Raw genomic sequence first — 18,547 nt, 5'->3', positions numbered from 1 at the left:
CTTACCAGTCTGTGTGGGCATCATCGATCACCAGCAGGATCCTGGGCCTCTGAACAATAGGCGTGGAGGGGGCCGGAGGCTCCATCAGCCCCGAGGGGGCCTGTGAGGTCTGCTTCACGGCACTGGAGAAGGAGCTAAAAAGGCTGGACCCTGGAGAGGAGAAGGAGGCTGCTAGGGGCTGAGGGTGCCTCCTCTCCATGGCGGGGGACGCAGGGGAGCTGGTGGAGCTGTCTGGGCGCTGCAGGTCCGCCATGTAGCCGTTTGGCAGGTTGGCCACGAAGCTGCTGTCAGAGAGGCGCCGACGCAGGAAATTCATGGCTGCGACGGACGAGACGGCCTGTTCCCACGCGGGCGGTCCAGGTGAGACCCGGAACACAGGCTGCAGGAGGGGATGGTAGGGTCTTGGGCCAGACGACCCAAGGGAGTCCCCCACAAGTCAGCTACAGCTGTCTGTTTTCACCTGTGGAAACAGGCCAAGAAACACATCAGTGGAAACGACCTCAGCCCCTTAAGAACAAACAGATAAAGCCCCTTCTTGCCCTGCTCCTGGGGGCAGTGCAAAGTAGGACATCTTTTTGGCAAGGAATTTGGCAACATCTAATTAGAGCACACCCTTTAAACCTACAATTTCCACTTTCTGGAATTCTACCCCAAGGAAGCAATCCGAGGTACAGAAAAAGCCTCTTGGACAAAAGTATTTATCACAGCATTATTTACACTAGCAGGACACTGGAAAGTCTTTCAACATTCGACCACAGGATAACGAACATGTAAACTACAGCACATTCAGCGGAACCTTTCGTGGCTATTAAAAAGAAGTACTTAAAAAGGGATTTGAGTCACACAGAAAAAATTTCACGTCGTAATTTAAAAGATCGTGATATAAGACTATAGGTACAGAACGACTACAATCACATAAAAGCTGAAATAACAAAACTTTGGAAAGAAAAAGACATTGGGATGTTAACAGTGACTATATTTGTATAACTGGACTACATGGCTTTTTGTTTTTTTCCAGTTACCTGTATTGTCCAGATTTTCTAGAATATATACAGCTGCGAACTGAATTGTGTCCTTCAAATTCATATGTTGAAGCCCTCACCAGTAACATGCTGGTATCTGGAGATGGGTTCTTTTGGAGGTAGTAGGGTGAGATGAGGCCATGAGGGTGGTGCTCTCGTGAGAGCATTAACGTTCTCATAAAAAAAGACAAGAGGGAGTTTGCTATTCCTCGGCCATGTGAGGACACACGGGGAGGCAGCCGTCTGCAAGCCAGGGAGACAGCTCTCACCAGACACCATCCATTCTGGCACCCTGACCTCAGACTGCCAGCCTCTGGAACTGTGAGAAAACAAATTTCTGTTGTTTACGCCACTCTGTGAAATTTTGTCAGGACAGCCCAGCAGGTTAATAAACAAATGAAGCCCTTTGCCAAACAGAACAAAATAAGTTTTAAAAATCCAAATGATTCATTTAAGATCAAAATTTCTCACTGAGAAAAATGATGGTTTCAGTCATGCAATTCGACCCCACCTATATTTTATTTTGTTAACATTATTTTATGTTTTTGCTGAGGTAAAATGTACTTAGAGGTGCACAGCCCCTAAGTTACAGTTCTTGGAGTTTTGATATATGTATATGCTGGAATAAGATTTATAATACTCCAGTCACCTCAGGAAATTCTCCTGTGTCCCTTTCTAGAAATCCATGTGTCCTCAAGGGAAAAGGTTCTGCTGATGTCTATCATCATATGTTAATTTTACCTATTCCTAAACTTTATATAAATGTGATTGTGTATTATTCCTTTATGAGTGGCTTCTTTCCCTCAACATAATGGTTTCAAGACCCAGCTATGTTGTATGTAACAAGTCACTCTTTTTTATTACTGAGTAGTATTCTGCTAGATGAATAACTACAAATTGTTACTACATTCTCCTTTTGAGAGATGTTTGAAATGTTGTCAGTTTGGGGTGGGTATTCTGAATAGAATTGCTCTAAGGATGTTTTATTTAAGTAATTTTGTGGAGAAGGGTGGGGTGAAGAGACAGAGAGAGAGACTGCTTGAGAGACTGACTTTTTCTTTGGGAAAATATCTAGAAGTTAATTTGTTAGGTCAGGGGGAGGCATATGTTTCACTTTTTAAGAAACTGTCCAAAACCTTCCCATAGTGGTTGGGACAGTTCCCTTGTAGCCTTAGTTGGCTTAGAATTTTTATCACGAATGGATGTTGAATTTTTGAACTGATTTTCCAAATCAATTAAGATGATTGGCTGTGGCTCAGATCATGAGCTCCTTATGGCAAATTCAGGTTTAAATTGAAGAAAGTAGGGAGGGAGAGGGAATCGGGATGGGGAATACATGTAAATCCATGGCTGATTCATGTCAATGTATGGCAAAAACCACTACAATATTGTAAAGTAATTAGCCTCCAACTAGTAAAAATAAATGGGAAAAAAATAATAAAATAAAATAAAAAAAACAAAAAAAGAAAGTAGGGAAAACCACTAGGCCATTCAGGTATGACCTAAAATCAAATTCCTTATGACTGTACAGTGGAGATGACAAATAGATTCAAGGATCAGATCTGGTAGACAGGGTGCCTGAAGAACTATGGGATGGAGGTTCATAACACCGTACGGGAGGCAGTGACCAAAACCATCCCAAAGAAAAAGAAATGCAAAAAGGCAAAGTGGTTGTATGAGGAGTCCTCTAAAATATCTGAGGAAAGAAGACAAGCCAAAAGCAAGAGAGAATAGGAAAGATATACCCAACTAAATGCAGAGTTTCAGAGAATAGCAAGAAGAGATAAGAAGGTATTCTTCAATGAACAACACAAAGAAGTCGAGGAAGACAATATAATGGGAAAGCCTAGAGATCTCTTCAAGAAAATTGGAGATACCAAGGGAACATTTTATGCAAGGACGGGCATGATAAAGGACAGAAGCAGTAAAGACCTAACAGAAGCAAAAGAGATTAAGAAAAGTTGGCAAGAATACACAGAAGAACTATACAAAAAAGTCTTAATGACACAGATAACCATGATGGTGTGGTCATATCTAGAGCTAGATATCCTGGAGTGTGAGATCAAGTGGGCCTTAGGAAGCATCACTACAAACAAAACTAGAGGAAGTGATGGAATTTCAGCTGAGTTATTTCAAACCCTAAAAGATGATGCTAAAATGCTGTACACAATATGCCAGCAAATTTGGAAAACTCAGCAGTGGCCACAGGACTGGAAAATGTCAGTTTTCATTCCAATACCAAAGAAGGGCAAAAAGTGTTCAAACTGCTGTATAATTGTGCTCATTTCTCCTGCTAGTAAAGTTATGCTCAAAGTCCTTCAAGCTAGGCTTCAACAGTATGTAAACTCAGAACTTCCAGATATACAAACTGGATTTAGAAAAGGCAGAAGAACCAGAGATCAAATTGCCAACATTTGTTGGATCGCAGAGAAAGCAAGGAAATTCCAGAAAAAAAAAAAAACATCTACTTCTGCTTCACTGACTGCTAAAGCCTTTGACTGTGTGGATCACAACAAACTGTGGAAAATTCTTAAACCATACCACTTTACCTGTCTCCTGAGAAACCTGTATGTAGGTTAAGAAGCAACAGTTAGAACAGAACATGGAACAATGGATTGATTCAAAATTGGGAAAGGAGTAACACAAGATTGTAAATTGTCACTCTGTTTGTTTAACTTATATGCAGAGTACATCATGCGAAATGCTGGGCTGAATGAATCACAAGCTGGAATCAAGACTGCCGGGGGAAACATCAATAACCTCAGATATGCAAATGATACCACTCTTATTGCAGAAAGTGAAGAGGAACTAAAGAGCCTCTGGATGAAGGTGAAAGAGCAGAGTGAAAAAGTTGGCTTAAAACTCAACATTCAAAAAACAAAGATAATGGCATCCGATCCCATCACTTACGGCAAATAGAAGGAGAAAAAGTGGAAACAGTGACAGATTTTATTTTCTTGGCTCCAAAATCACTGCTGATGGTGACTGCGGCCATAAAATTAAAAGACACTTGCTCCTTGGAAGGAAAGTTATGAAAAACCTAGACAGAATATTAAAAAGCAGAGACTTCACTTTGGCAACAAAGGTCTGGATAGTCAAAGCTGTGGTTTTTCCAGTAGTCATGTATGGATGTGAGAGTTGGACCATAAAGAAGGCTGAGTGCTGAAGAATCAATGCTTTCAAACTATGGTGCTGAATAAGACTCTTGAGAGTCCCTTGGACAGCAAGGAGATCAAACCAGTCAACTCTAAAGAAAAATCAATCCTGAATATTCACAGAAAGGACTGATGCTAAAACTGAAGCTCCAATACTTCAGCCACCTGATGGGAAGAGCTGACTCATTAGAAAAACCTTGATGCTGGGAAAGACTGAAAGCAAAAGGAGAAGAAAGCAACAGAGAATGACATAAAAGTTAGATGGCATCACTGACTCAATGGACATGAATTTGAGCAAACTCTGGGAGATAGTGAAGAACAGGGGAACCTGGCGTGCTGCAGTCCATAGGGTCACAAAAAGTCAGACATGACTTAGCAACTGAACAACAAGGTTTTTAAAAACCATGTATTTGCTTAATGTGATGAGTTACATTAATTGATTTTCAAATGCTAAACCAATCTCGCATTCCTAGGATAAATCCCACTTAGTCATAGTGAATTACCCTCTTTATATAATAATGCTGGACTCAAGCCAAGAATATTTTGTTGAAGATTTTTTACATCCATGTTCATGAGAAATCTGGTCTGAGATTTTCATTTTTGCCAATGTCTTTGCCAGGTTTTAGTACCAACATAATGTTGACCTTACAAAATATATTCTCAAGTGTCCCTACCTTTTCAATTTTCTGAAAGTTTGTGTAATATTGGGGCTCTTTTCCCCCTTAATTCATTGACAGAATTCCACAGTGAAGCCACCTTGGGCTGATTTTTTCTTTGTTGGAAAGTTTTTAACAATTACCTCAAATGCTTTTATAAATCTATTTATATTCTCTGTTTATTATTTCAATATTGGCAATATATGATTTCAAACAATTTGTCCATTTCATTTATTAAAAAATTTTTTTTCCATTTATTTTTATTAGTTGGAGGCTAATTACTTTACAATATTGTAGTGGTTTTTGTCATACATTGACATGAATCAGCCATGGATTTACATGTATTCCCAATCCCGATCCCCCCTCCCGCCTCCCTCCCCACCCAATCCCTCTGGGTCTTCCCAGTACACCAGCCCTGAGCACTTGTCTCATGCATCCAACCTGGGCTGATGCTCTGTTTCACCCTTGATAATATACATGTTTTGATGCTGTTCTTTCGAAACATCCCACCCTCGCCTTCTCCCACAGAGTCCAAAAGTCTGTTCTGTATATCTGTGTCTCTTTTTCTGTTTTGCGTATACGGTTATCATTACCATCTTTCTAAATTCCATATATATGCGTTAGTATACTGTATTGGTGTTTATCTTTCTGGCTTACTTCACTCTGTATAATGGACTCCAGTTTCATCCATCTCATTAGAACTGATTCAAATGAATTCTTTTTAATGGCTGAGTAATATTCCATGGTGTATATGTACCACAGTTTCCTTATCCATTCGTCTGCTGATGGGCATCCAGGTTGCTTCCATGTCCTGGCTATTATAAACAGTGCTGCGATGAACATTGGGGTGCACGTGTCTCTTTCAGATCTGGTTTCCTTGGTGTGTATGCCCAGAAGTGGGATTGCTGGGTCATATGGCAGTTCTATTTCCAGTTTTTTAAGAAATCTCCACACTGTTCTCCATAGCGGCTGTACTAGTTTGCATTCTCACCAACAGTGTAAGAGGGTTCCCTTTTCTCCACACCTTCTCCAGCATTTATTGCTTATAGACCCTAATTCCAAAACCAGACAAAGATGCCACAAAAAAAGAAAACTACAGGCCAATATCACTGATGAACATAGATGCAAAAATCCTTAACAAAATTCTAGCAAACAGAATCTAACAACATATTAAAAAAATCATACACATGACCAAGTGGGCTTTATCCCAGGAATGCAAGGATTCTTTAATATCTGCAAATCAATCAATGTAATATACTGCATTAACAAATTGAAAGATAAAAACCATATGATTATCTCAATAGATGCAGAAAAAGCCTTTGACAAAATTCAACATCCACTTATGATTAAAAATCTCCAGAAAGCAGGCATAGAAGGAACATACCTCAACACAATAAAAGCTATATATGACAAACCCACAGAAAGCATTACCCTCAATGGTGAAAAATTGAAAGCATTTCCCCTAAAATCAGGAACAAGACAAGGGTGCCCACTCTCACCACTACTATTCAACATAGTTTTGGAAGTTTGGGCCACAGCAATCAGAGCAGAAAAAGAAGTAAAAGGAATCCAGATAGGAAAAGAAGAAGTGAAACTCTCACTGTTTGCAGATGACATGATCCTCTACATAGAAAACCCTAAAGACTCTACCAGAAAATTACTAGAGCTAATCAATGAATACAGTAAAGTTGCAGGATATAAAATTAACACACAGAAATCCCTTGCATTCCTATACACTAACAATGAGAAAACAGAAAGAGAAATTAAGGAAACAATATCATTCACCATTTCATTTTAATTGTATAATTTATTGGCATAAAGTTGTTCATAGTATTTATTAACATTTCATTTTCTGCAAGGTCTGTAGTAATTTCCCCTGATATTCCTGATACTAGTCATTTTCTTTTTCTCTTTTTGATTAATCTATGTTAAGAATTTACAAATTTCATTAATTTTTTAAAGAAACAACTTGCAGCTTTTTATATTTTCTCTATTATTTGTTTTCTAGTTCACCTATATCTGCTTTTTATTACTGCCTCTCTTCTTACTTTGGGTTTAAGGTTTTAATTTCCTCTTTTTTCTACATTCTTAAGATGGAAATATACCATAATTTTAAACCTTTCTTCTTTTTAATACAAGCAGTTAAAGCAATGTATTTCCCTCCATGCACCACTTTAGGTGAATCCAGAAAATTGATATGTTATATTTACATTATCATTCAATTAAAATTATTATTTCTTTCTAATTCTTTTTGACTTATGTTATTTAAACACATCTTTAATTTTCAAACTCCAATGCTTTTTCAGATATTGTAATGTTATTGCTTTTAATATGATTCATTTATGATTAATGAACATAGTCTATAAGGTTTTAATCCTTCAACATCTTTGACATCCACTCAGATTAATTTTATGGCTCACCGTGGTCTATCTTGATGAATGCTTCATTTTCACTTGAAAAGAACAAGTATTCTATAGTCGCTGGGTACAACATTTTATAAGCATCAATTAGACTGTTGTTAAGTCAAGTTCCCCAGGAAACTGACTCTGCCAGGATGATTTGGAAGCAGAAAGTTTTTTGGAGAGTATTTCCATGATCAACAACCGCAAGCATGAAACGCACAAATGGGCAGAAGGAGGGGTTGAACTGGAATACAGTTTTCACAGAGGCCTCAGCTGATCTTATTGGGAGCATGGATTGGGGGGCATTTCCTTTGATTTTCTAGCCACATTTCATTTTCTAGCCACTGATGGCCTGTATTCTGCGTGTGTGCTGCTAAGTTGCTTTAGGCCCGTCCAAATCTTTGAGACCCTGTGGACTACAGTCTGCCAGGCTCCTCCGTCCATGGGATTCCCCAGGCAAGAATACTGGAAGGGTTACCAGGGCCTCGTCCAGGGGATCTTTCTGACCCAGGGATCGACCCATGTCTCCTACATCTCCTGCAGGAGATGGGCAGGTTCTTTACCACTAGCGCCACCTGGGAAGCCCCAGACTCTGTCTGTCTGTCTGTCTGTGAAAGTTGCTCAGTCGTGTCTGATTCTTTGCAACTCCATGGACTATACAGTCCATGGGATTCTCCAGGCCAGAATACTGGAGTGGGTAGCCTTTCCCTTCTCCAGGGGATCTTCCCAACCCGGGGATCGAACCCAGGTCTCCCACATTGCCGGCAGATTCTTTACAAGCTGAGCCACAAGGGAAGCCCCTTTTAATTCATTTTTTAATGTTAATTATTCAGTTAAATAGTCACTTAAAGTCCCAACCACACAGTATCATTAGACAGTCCCCCCAAACCAGGGTTTCCTGATGGATGACAATACAATCATAGGTTACACTTGCTCATTCTGGGTTTTAAACTCAATTCTATTAATATTATTCTTCTACTTTGGAAGACCATGATGAGAAGCTATACCTAATGGCAGGTGCCTGCTTCCTGTCAAATCACCAAAACTGCAGCTTCCTGCTCCGGTTCTAGCTTCTCCCTGCCATATAGACTGGGGAGTGCTCTACAGAGAAGAGCAACATCAATGTGAATCTCACTTAGTGGGGGCAGGTGCCTTTTTTCAAGGGTTAAATCTCTTCCAGATACCACCTACTTTTTATTTCTCTCCAAAAATCTCAATTAGATTCTTTCAAATACTCTATCCAGAATTTATAATTATCATCTGTGACAGGGTTAGTCCAACACAAGCTACTGAGAAATTATTGGATCTTAATATCTTCCATCTTTCAAATACCGGATAGAAAAGTTTACAAACAGAGATGAAGGGACCTTAGCGATTATTTAACAACCTCTTCTTTAGGAACTCTAGTCAACCTTACACTGGCAGGAATTTACCACCTTCAGAAGCCTTATGTTTTTTGACCAACTCCAATGTTCATCAAAGACTTCTGTAATTTCTTCCACTGCAGGCCCTGGGGGAGCTTATAGTCTGGTAAAGGGAGGCACATAATGGACAAAAACTCATGGACTGGGGCAATACAGAGAGTGCTGTTACAGAGATTAACAGGGAAGGTCTCTCTGAGAGGTGACCTTTAAGCTGAGAAGTAAGGATGAGGGGCAGTACATGTGCAAAGGCCCTGAGGTAGGAAAGAGTTAGGCACATCTGATGAACAGAAGGAAGCCCAGCTCCATCAGGAAATAAGGAGAAGATTTTTATAAGAAAACGTTTAGAGAAGCAGAAAGGAGCCTGATCATGAAGGGCCATCTTGAAAATAATTCTGATTTTATTCCAAGGGTGAAAAGTAAACCACTGGATGATTATTAAGCAAGAGACAGACGTAATCTAGTCTGCTGGCCACTGTGTGGAAGATAGACTGCAGAGCATGCATATGTATGTAGCCAGCCAAGTTAGGAGGCTGTTAAAATCACTTAGGTCCTTAGGTGTAAAAGAAGGGAGCTGGATTACGTGATTTGCAAGCTGTCTTCCTGTTTTGTGAGTCACTGATTTCCTGTGCCACTAGACACTGGATACCTCTTCAGTGACAGACTTAAATTGATGGTGGAACCTGGTGGGAGTGAGGGAGGCTCTGGAAGGAAAGAAATTGGAACAGAAGGTCAGAAGACCCTGGGATAAAATCTTTCTGGGGTAGAATTCAGGAGAGGCCAAGTGAGGGCTCAGCCCCATGCTATGCCACCACTGGCCACTAGAGGGCAAGAGTGACCACATGTGCTTGGTTGTTCAGCCCTGTCCGACTTTGTGACCCCAAGGACTGTAGCCCGCCAGGCTTCTGTCCATGGGGACTCTTCAGGCAAGAATACTTGAGTGGGTTGCCATGCCCTCCTCCAGGGGATCTTCCCAACCCAGGGATCGAACCCAGGTCTCCCACACTGCAGGCGGATTCTGTACTATCTGAACCACCAGGGAAGCACACCAGACAGAAAAATAAAACATGTCATAAAGCAACATATTCAAAACTGGGAAAGGAGTACGTCAAGGCTTTATACTGTCACCCTGCTTATTTAACTTATTTGCAGAATACATCACGTGAAAACGCTGGGCTGGATGAAACTCAAGCTGGAATCAAGACTGATAGGAGAAACATCAATAACCTCAGATATGCAGATAACACCACCTTATGGCAGAAAGTGAAGAGGAGCTAAAAAGCCTCTTGATGACGGTGAAAGAGGAGAGTGAAAAAGCTGGCTTAAAACTCAACATTCAAAAAATGAAGATCATGGCATCTGGTCCCATCACTTCTTGGCAAATAGATGGGGGTGAAAATGGAAACAGTGATAGACTTTATTTTCTTGAGCTCCAAAATCACTGTGAATAGTGACTGCAGCCATTAAATTAAAAGTGGCTTGCTCCCTGGAAGAAAAGCTATGACCAACCTAGACAGCATATTAAAAAGCAGAGACATCACTTTGCTGACAAAGCTCTGTAGAATCAAAGCTATGGCTTTTCAAGTAATCATGTATGGATGCGAGAGTCAGACAATAAAGAAGGCTGAGTGTCAAAGAACTGATGCTTTCAAACTGTGGTGCTGGAAAAGACTCTTGAGAGTCCCTTGGATTGCAAGGAGATCAAACCAGTCAGTCCTAAAGGAATCAACCCTGAATATTCATTGGAAGGACTGATGCTGAAGCTGAAACTACAATACTGTGGCATCTGATGAGAAGAGCTGACTCATTAGAAAAGATCCTGATGCTGGGAAAGATTGAAGGTGGGAGGAGAAGGGGAGGACATAGGACAAGATGGTTGGATGGCATCACCGATGCAACAGACATGAGTTTGAACAAGCTTCGGGAATTGGTGATGGACAGGGAAGCCTGGCAAAGAGTCAGACACGACTGAGTGACTGAACAGCAATATAAAGCAACTTTGCAGGCTTACTTCTTGGAGACTGTAGCAGGTGGGAAGACTTTTCTATGCAGGTTTTAAAAGGTTGGAGACTTCTCACTTGTTAATGGAGCCACACGACAGAAGTAAGGTATAAATCATACAGATGTAGGTTTTGCATCGAAGGATAAACAGCTCCATAGAGTAAGAACTGCCCATAGCAGCACCAGCTACTGATCATGAAGATAAGCAACTGATCATGAACTGGGCAGGAGAGTGGACATCTCTGCACAGGTGTCTCAGTGACACAGACACCCAGACTCATTTCTGTGCTCAATCCTCAGATGATTTTTTTGTACTGGGCCTCCCCTTCCTCCCAGAAGTACCACTATCCAGCCACTCACTTTGGCCAGAAACCTGAATCTCACTTTTTGCTCCTCCTTACGTCTCAGCAGTTTCAGCCAGTCACCGGGTCCTGTCAATTCCGTCCCCCAAAACATCTTTAATATCGTCTCCTCCCGTCCATCATTCCTATCACTGTCTTGTTTCATACTACTAAGGCAAAAAATGGACCAATGACCTTAACAGAGACCTCACCAAAGATACACAGATGGCAAATAGCTCACAAAAGCATGCCCCAAATCAACTGTCGGCAGGGAAATACAAATTAAAATATCAATGAGATACCACTACACAGCTATGAGAATAGCCAAAATCTGGAACACTGGCAACACCTGAGGCTGATGAGGATGTGGAGCATCATGAACCCTCACCTGTGGCCAGTGAGAAGGTGTGGTAACACTGAATTTGGAAGCAAGTCAGGTAATTTCTTACACAATTTAACAAACTCCTACCACACTATCCGGCAATCATGCTCCTTGGTATTTAGCCAAAGGAGCTAAAAAAATGTATGTCCACACAAAAAATAACCTGCACAAGGATGTTCACAGCAGGATGCTTATTCATAAATGTAAAAACTTCAGAAGAAATCAAGATGTTCTTCAGAAGTGATAAATAGCCTGTGGTACATCCAGGCAAGTGAATATTATTTAGTACTAAGAAGAAACTCACCGGCAAAGTCTATTAACAATTTCTGGGAAATCAAAACAGAAACTGCCTAATAAAGGAAAGTCTAACCTTTTTTTCTCCTTTGTGATTAGTCAAGTTCCACTTGCTCACAGGAAACTGCCTGCAGAAGCCCCCTAACCAGCACTTCAGACCAGGGCTCCCCGGGCAAAGTGGCTGCATCCTACACGTCAGAGCTTGGTGGGCTGTGTGCAGAGAGAATGCACTCGGCACCTCACCTCAGGACGGCGGCAGAGGGCCGCGTGCAGAAGCACTGCACTCGGCACCTCACCTCAGGACGGCGGCAGAGGGCCGCGTGCGGAGAGGATGCACTCGGCACCTCACCTCAGGACGGCGGCAGAGGGCCGCGTGCGGAGAGGATGCACTCGGCACCTCACCTCAGGACGGCGGCAGAGGGCCGCGTGCGGAGAGGATGCACTCGGCACCTCACCTCAGGACGGCGGCAGAGGGCCGCGTGCGGAGAGGATGCACTCGGCACCTCACCTCAGGACGGCGGCAGAGGGCCGCGTGCGGAGAGGATGCACTCGGCACCTCACCTCAGGACGGCGGCAGAGGGCCGCGTGCGGAGAGGATGCACTCGGCACCTCACCTCAGGACGGCGGCAGAGGGCCGCGTGCGGAGAGGATGCACTCGGCACCTCACCTCAGGACGGCGGCAGAGGGCCGCGTGCAGAAGCACTGCACTCGGCACCTCACCTCAGGACGGCGGCAGAGGGCCGTGTGCAGAGAGGATGCACTCGGCACCTCACCTCAGGACGGCGGCAGAGGGCCGCGTGCAGAGAGGATGCACTCGGCACCTCACCTCAGGACGGCGGCAGAGGGCCGTGTGCAGAAGCACTGCACTCGGCACCTCTCCTCAGGACGGCGGCAGAGGGCCGCGTGCAGAAGCACTGCACTCGGCACCTCACCTCAGGACGGCGGCAGAGGGCCGCGTGCGGAGAGGATGCACTCGGCACCTCACCTCAGGACGGCGGCAGAGGGCCGTGTGCAGAAGCACTGCACTCGGCACCTCACCTCGGGACGGCGGCAGAGGGCCGCGTGCGGAGAGGATGCACTCGGCACCTCTCCTCAGGACGGCGGCAGAGGGCCGTGTGCAGAAGCACTGCACTCGGCACCTCACCTCAGGACGGCGGCAGAGGGCCGCGTGCAGAAGCACTGCACTCGGCACCTCACCTCAGGACGGCGGCAGAGGGCCGCGTGCGGAGAGGATGCACTCGGCACCTCACCTCAGGACGGCGGCAGAGGGCCGCGTGCGGAGAGGATGCACTCGGCACCTCTCCTCAGGACGGCGGCAGAGGGCCGTGTGCAGAAGCACTGCACTCGGCACCTCACCTCAGGACGGCGGCAGAGGGCCGCGTGCAGAAGCACTGCACTCGGCACCTCACCTCAGGACGGCGGCAGAGGGCCGCGTGCGGAGAGGATGCACTCGGCACCTCACCTCAGGACGGCGGCAGAGAAGCACTGCACTCGGCACCTCACCTCAGGACGGCGGCAGAGGGCCGCGTGCAGAAGCACTGCACTCGGCACCTCACCTCAGGACGGCGGCAGAGGGCCGCGTGCGGAGAGGATGCACTCGGCACCTCACCTCAGGACGGCGGCAGAGGGCCGCGTGCGGAGAGGATGCACTCGGCACCCACTTCTAGATGGTGACACTGGGCAGGTGCAGAAGCACTGAGCCCCACATTTGGATCTGAATCGTGGGGAGTAGCACAGCAGCACCCGCTGGGCAAGAACTCCGCCTCCCTCCGTGTGGACAAAAACCCTACAAAGCTGCCCTGCCCGTGGCGTGTTTGAGAGGCGTGTATTCTAGTGGACAAGCTTGCACCTCTCCACCCTTTAAGGATTAACCTTTCCTTTGCCTCTAAACCAAACCCAGTCCCATTCTGGCTGCTCGAACAACAATGAGTGGAAGGACCCTTGTTGAGGACCAGCTCTGTAGAGTCAGAACAAAATGCGCCATAAAAGCCATGAACAGACACGGAGGAACCTTAGATGCATGTGACCAGGCAAAAGAAGGGGCTTCCAGGTGGCGCAGAGGCAAAGAACCCACCTGCCGATGCTGGAGACACAAGAGGCGCACGTTGGATCCCTGGGTTGGGAAGATCCCCTGGAGAAGGCAAAGGCTACCCAGTCCAGTATTCTGGCCTGGAGAATTCCATGGACTATACAGTCCATGGGGTCACAAAGAGTCAGACACGACTGAGTGACTTTCACTTTCGCTTTTCCCATTGCCAGGAGGTCTGGCAGTGTGGTCCACTTTTGTTTGGGAGGCAGTGTGGCAGGGTCTGCAGTATCCAACGAGAAAAGGTTCTGGATGGACTGGTTCCTGAGCCCTGGTCTGCCTCTTGTGCTCAGTCGCTTCAGCCGTGTCCGACTGTTTGCGACCCTATGGACTGTAGCCCACCAGGCTCCTCTGTCCATGGGATTCTCCAGGCAAGAGTACTGGAGTGGGTTGCCATGCCCTCCTCCAAGGGATCTTCCTGACCCAGGGATCGAACTTGCATCTCCTGCACCTCGTGCATTGCAGGAGGATATTTTATCCATTTAGCCCCCTGGGAAGCCCAGTCTGTCTCTGACAGCTTAGTAATATTTTGGCCACAGGTTCCTGGTCTGCAAAATGGAGGTTCTTATCTCTGCCCTCCCTACTCCACATGTCTTTAAGCAGACAGAAATAAAATGCACTAAACTGGTTTTCAACATGTTCATGTTTTTAAGTTAACGTTGGGTAAAACTGACTCTGGGAGAGTACAGTTCTATGAATTTTAACACATTCATGAAGCCACCGCCACAGCCAGGGTAGAGAACCGTTCCATCGATCCACAGGAAATTGCTTTTTAACCTTTACAGTGCTCTGCAAATGTTCTTGGCATGATGTTTCATGGGCTAATACCTGGCTCTCTGACACTGGGGCATCAGATAAGGAATATTCAAGGCCTGGTACATTTCATGGGACGTTAGGGGAAAAGGACAAATTCTAGTAACTGAACCTCCTGATCATCAGTTGCCTTTGCACTGGCTGTCCCTTCACCTGCAGCACCCTTTCTACAGACACCTGCATGGCTCCTCCCTCATCTCCTTCAGATCTTGGGTCAAATGTCACCTTCTCAGTGAGGCCTCCCCCGGCCACCTGAGGTTAAACCATCTGTTTCTTTGGATCTCTCTTACTCTACTCCACTCGTTCCCTTCTCCCAAGCATGCAGCACCTTCTATAAGCTACATACTCCACTCATTTGCTTTTCTTATTGTTGGTTCTCTGCCCCCCGATAGAATGTAAACCCCCAAAGCACAGAGACTCTTTTCTGATTTGTTCACTGATGTATCTCCAGCACTTAGAAAAGTGCCTAGCACATAATAGCGGCTTGATACATATCTGTTGAGTAAACCTGCTTAAAATAACAGGAACAAAATTAAACCCTCCTTATCTTCTGTGAAGAAAGCTGAACACCGAAAAATTGATGCTTTTGAACTGTGGTGTTGGAGAAGACTCTTGAGAGTCCCTTGGACTGCAAGGAGATCCAACCAGTCCATCCTGAAGGAGATCAGTCCTGGGTGTTCATTGGAAGGACTGATGCTGAAACTGAAACTCCAGTACTTTGGTCACCTCATGTGAAGAGTAGACTCGTTGGAAAAGACCCTGATGCTGGGAGGGATTGGGGGCAGGAGGAGAAGGTGATGACAGAGGATGAGATGGATGGATGGCATCACAGACTCGATGGGCATGAATTTGAGTAAACTCTGGGAGTTGGTGATGTACAGGGAGGCCTGGTGTGCTGCGATTCATGGGGTTGCAAAGAGTCGGACACGACTGAGCGACTGAACTGAACTGAACTATCTTTTATTTGCGAAGACTAAATGTGTAATTGTGTGAGAGGAAGCATCCACCCCAGTGGACACATATAAGCCTAAGTTGGACCACAGCTGGAATAATGGGAGGGCATAACCAATTTCATTTTTTAGTTAACTCCTTCTCTATGAAGAAATACCAAGACTCATAAATTCTCTCTCACCATCTTTGGCTCAATGAGTGCTGAAAAATTTTTCTTTTTCCTCCCCCAGCATTTGGGCAATTAACAACTGTTTAAAACTCCTTCTGCCTGAGCAGAAAGTTTAAAAATTCATGGAGACAACATGGGCTGAGCTTCATCCATATATTGATGAGCACAGGCAGTGTGGGTGAGCCTTCGAACTCAAAGAGTGTGCCACTCAAGTTGCAGAGCTAAGAGATGCTTAACTTCCTGAAAAAAAGGTCAAACACGCATCTGCCGAGGGAACAGCTCCATTTCCACATAACAGATGCGCCGGGCCTTTCATCCTCCGAGCTCTGTTCCAGCCACAGCTACAGGAAAGTGTGCATTGTCTTTGATGAGTTCACATCCACTCACACGGGCCCAGATCTGTGAGTGGCAACACTCTGCTTCCCACAGGTGTGACACCGTGGGTCCCCAGCCAAGAACTGGGGCTTTGGAGACAGGATTTGTAGGTTATCAGAAACCACCTGGGGGCTTCCCCCTGGGGCTCAGAGATAAAGAATCCACCTGCAATGTGGGTTTGATCCCTGGGTCAGGAAGATCCCCTGGAGGAGGTCACGGCAGCCCACTCCACTGTTCCTGCCTGGAGAATCCCATGGACAGAGGAGCCTGGCGGGCTACGGTCCGTAAGGTCGCAAAGAGTCAGACGCTGTGCTTCAGTCAGACACACGACCCAAGTGGCTGAGGACTGCAGTGACTGCGCAGAAGTGGTCGGGGGAATGGGAGGAACTGGGAGACCGAGGTTGACACATAAACACTTTTGATACTATGTGTAAAACAGATGACTACTGAGAACATAATGTACAGCACAGAGAACTCTACTTAACTCTACTTGTAGCACTGCTTTGACCTGAAGGAGAAGGAGCTAAAAGCAGGAGGGGATATATGTATATGTATAGCTGATTCATTCTGCTGTATAGGAAAAACTAACACAGCATTGTAAAGCAGCTATACTCCAATAAAAATCAATTAATTAAAAAAAAAGAAATCACCCTCCCCACCTTGATATATATCCAAATAGAGAAATGCCAAAGGAGAGTCCCCAAAAATGTTCATGTACGTGAATATTGACATTTAGCAAACGAGACTGGGACACAGGCTTGGTGTTATCCGATAGTCACACGGGCTTGCCTCTGATTTATCAAGACCTTCCTCTGACGGTCATTGTCGAAAATACAAACAAGCTGAAATCTGGAGCTAAGTGGTCATCTTTGCCCCCTCTCATTGCTGTCCATGGTGTGCCCTTCAAAGTAAATTAAGGAAATTTCCAGTGATGTTAACTTATTGTAAAATAAAGTAAAAACCACAAGTGGTTTGGAAGACATATTGCACAATATCATTTCTAGGCTTTTTCATTCTAAACTGGGTCCAGTTGTAAACACCCCACGCTGCCTTCCTGAGATGAAGACTAGATAACAGACAGACAGGGGCACACAGGGAACCCAACCATGACACCCAGGACCTGGCCTTGTCCCCTCCTGTCTTAGCTCCAAGTGGATGGAGAAAACAGGGCGCGGAATGGTGCCGGGATCTCCTTGTGCTGATCATAGCTGCATCCCCATCAGCGTCGGGCCCAGAGTCAGCTGTGTGACGCTAATTCGCACCAGCTTCAGGGAGGACCCTGTGTCAGCCTCTTGCATCACTTGGGGAAAGCCGACCACACAGCTGCCAGCACGGCCAGAGAGCACCTGAGTCGCTGCTGCCCAGCAAAAGGCAGGCAGCCTTCCAGGACTGCCGTGGCCCTGACAGACAGCACTGCATTTCCCGTCTCCAGGCTGGGTGATCTGTGACGTCTGCAGGGCAGAGTGAGGGAGCAAGTGAGCCAGAACCCTGGGCCAAACCAGCAGACAGGGAAGTATGAAAGTCAAGTCAAGTCGCTCAGTCGTGTCCGACTCTCTGCGACCCCATGGACTGAAGCCTACCAGGCTCCTCTGTCCATGGGATTTTCCAGGCAAGAGTACTGGAGGGGGGTGCCATTTCCTTCTCCAGAGGATCTTCCCGACCCAGGGATCGAACCCAGGTCTCCAGCGTTGCAGACAGACGCGTTACGCCTGACCCACCGGGAAGCGTAACAACCACGATAATGGTAGTGCTGGCGGCCACCACTCAGAGTCCCTGCGGGAGCCAGGGACGGACAGCCTGCAGAGGGTGCTTAAGCCTCACAAGCTCCCTGCCCAGGAAGTACAGTCACCCCCATTTCACGGAAGAAGAAACTGAGGTCCAGTGACGACAAGACATGTATTCAGTTTATAAATGATCACTACAGACGGCCGGGCAGTGCTCCAAGCACCTGTCTCTGTGGATGCGCGCCATCCTGCCTCCAGCCTTATGAGGTAGGGGTGCTGTTCCCACCTGTCCTGTAAGATGTGGACTCTGAGGTTCAGAGTCACACCCCGACAAGGGGCAGGGCTGGGATTCAAACCCAGGCAATGCAGCTCCGGAGAGCGCCACGGTAACCCCTAGGCAGCACTGCCCCTTCACGGTATCGCGATCCAAACCCAGGTCTGTCTGGGATCTACTGATTTTTCATCACATCGTGGTCCCTTGGGGCTCTGTGAGCCGGGAAGCTGTCTTCCTGGGCACCTTCTACTTAGCTCAGTTACACAGATGCACTTGGGGCTCCCCTCCTCTCTGCCCTGCCTCCCACACAGTGGTGTCACACCCCTGCTTCCTCTGCCTGGCACGACCTTCCCTTTGCGTCCCTATATCCTCCAGCTGGTTACTTCTGACTCAGCTTATCCCCTTCTCCTCTGGCGAGGCTTTCCTGACTGTTCTCACCAACTGATAAGGAATAAGGCTCTGTGATCCTGCAGAGGCCGGC

At 45.8% G+C, this 18,547-nt stretch overlaps 1 protein-coding gene across 4 annotated transcripts in view; it reads right to left on the bottom strand.

Moving 5' to 3' along the window:
• Positions 1–18,547, bottom strand: part of SYN3 (synapsin III) — a 472,322-nt gene that overhangs the window by 433,357 nt on the left and 20,418 nt on the right. For 3 of the 4 annotated variants that reach the window (XR_011483033.1, XM_070453985.1, XM_070453984.1), the window contains exon 2: positions 6–460. Coding sequence is in view for 3 of the 4 variants with exons in the window: in XM_070453985.1 (XP_070310086.1) it covers positions 6–316 (311 nt within the window). In the remaining variant the exon portion in view is untranslated. Of the gene's footprint in view, positions 1–5; positions 461–11,750; positions 11,972–18,547 lie in introns of those variants that run through there. The other variant, XM_070453986.1, reaches the window with a different exon arrangement.

The sequence above is a fragment of the Odocoileus virginianus genome, chromosome 23 (genome assembly GCF_023699985.2).
Source record: "Odocoileus virginianus isolate 20LAN1187 ecotype Illinois chromosome 23, Ovbor_1.2, whole genome shotgun sequence".
NCBI classification, from domain to species: domain Eukaryota; kingdom Metazoa; phylum Chordata; class Mammalia; order Artiodactyla; family Cervidae; genus Odocoileus; species Odocoileus virginianus.
Note: the sequence above shows the minus strand (reverse complement) of the source record. Positions and strands in the feature narration are given on the sequence as shown.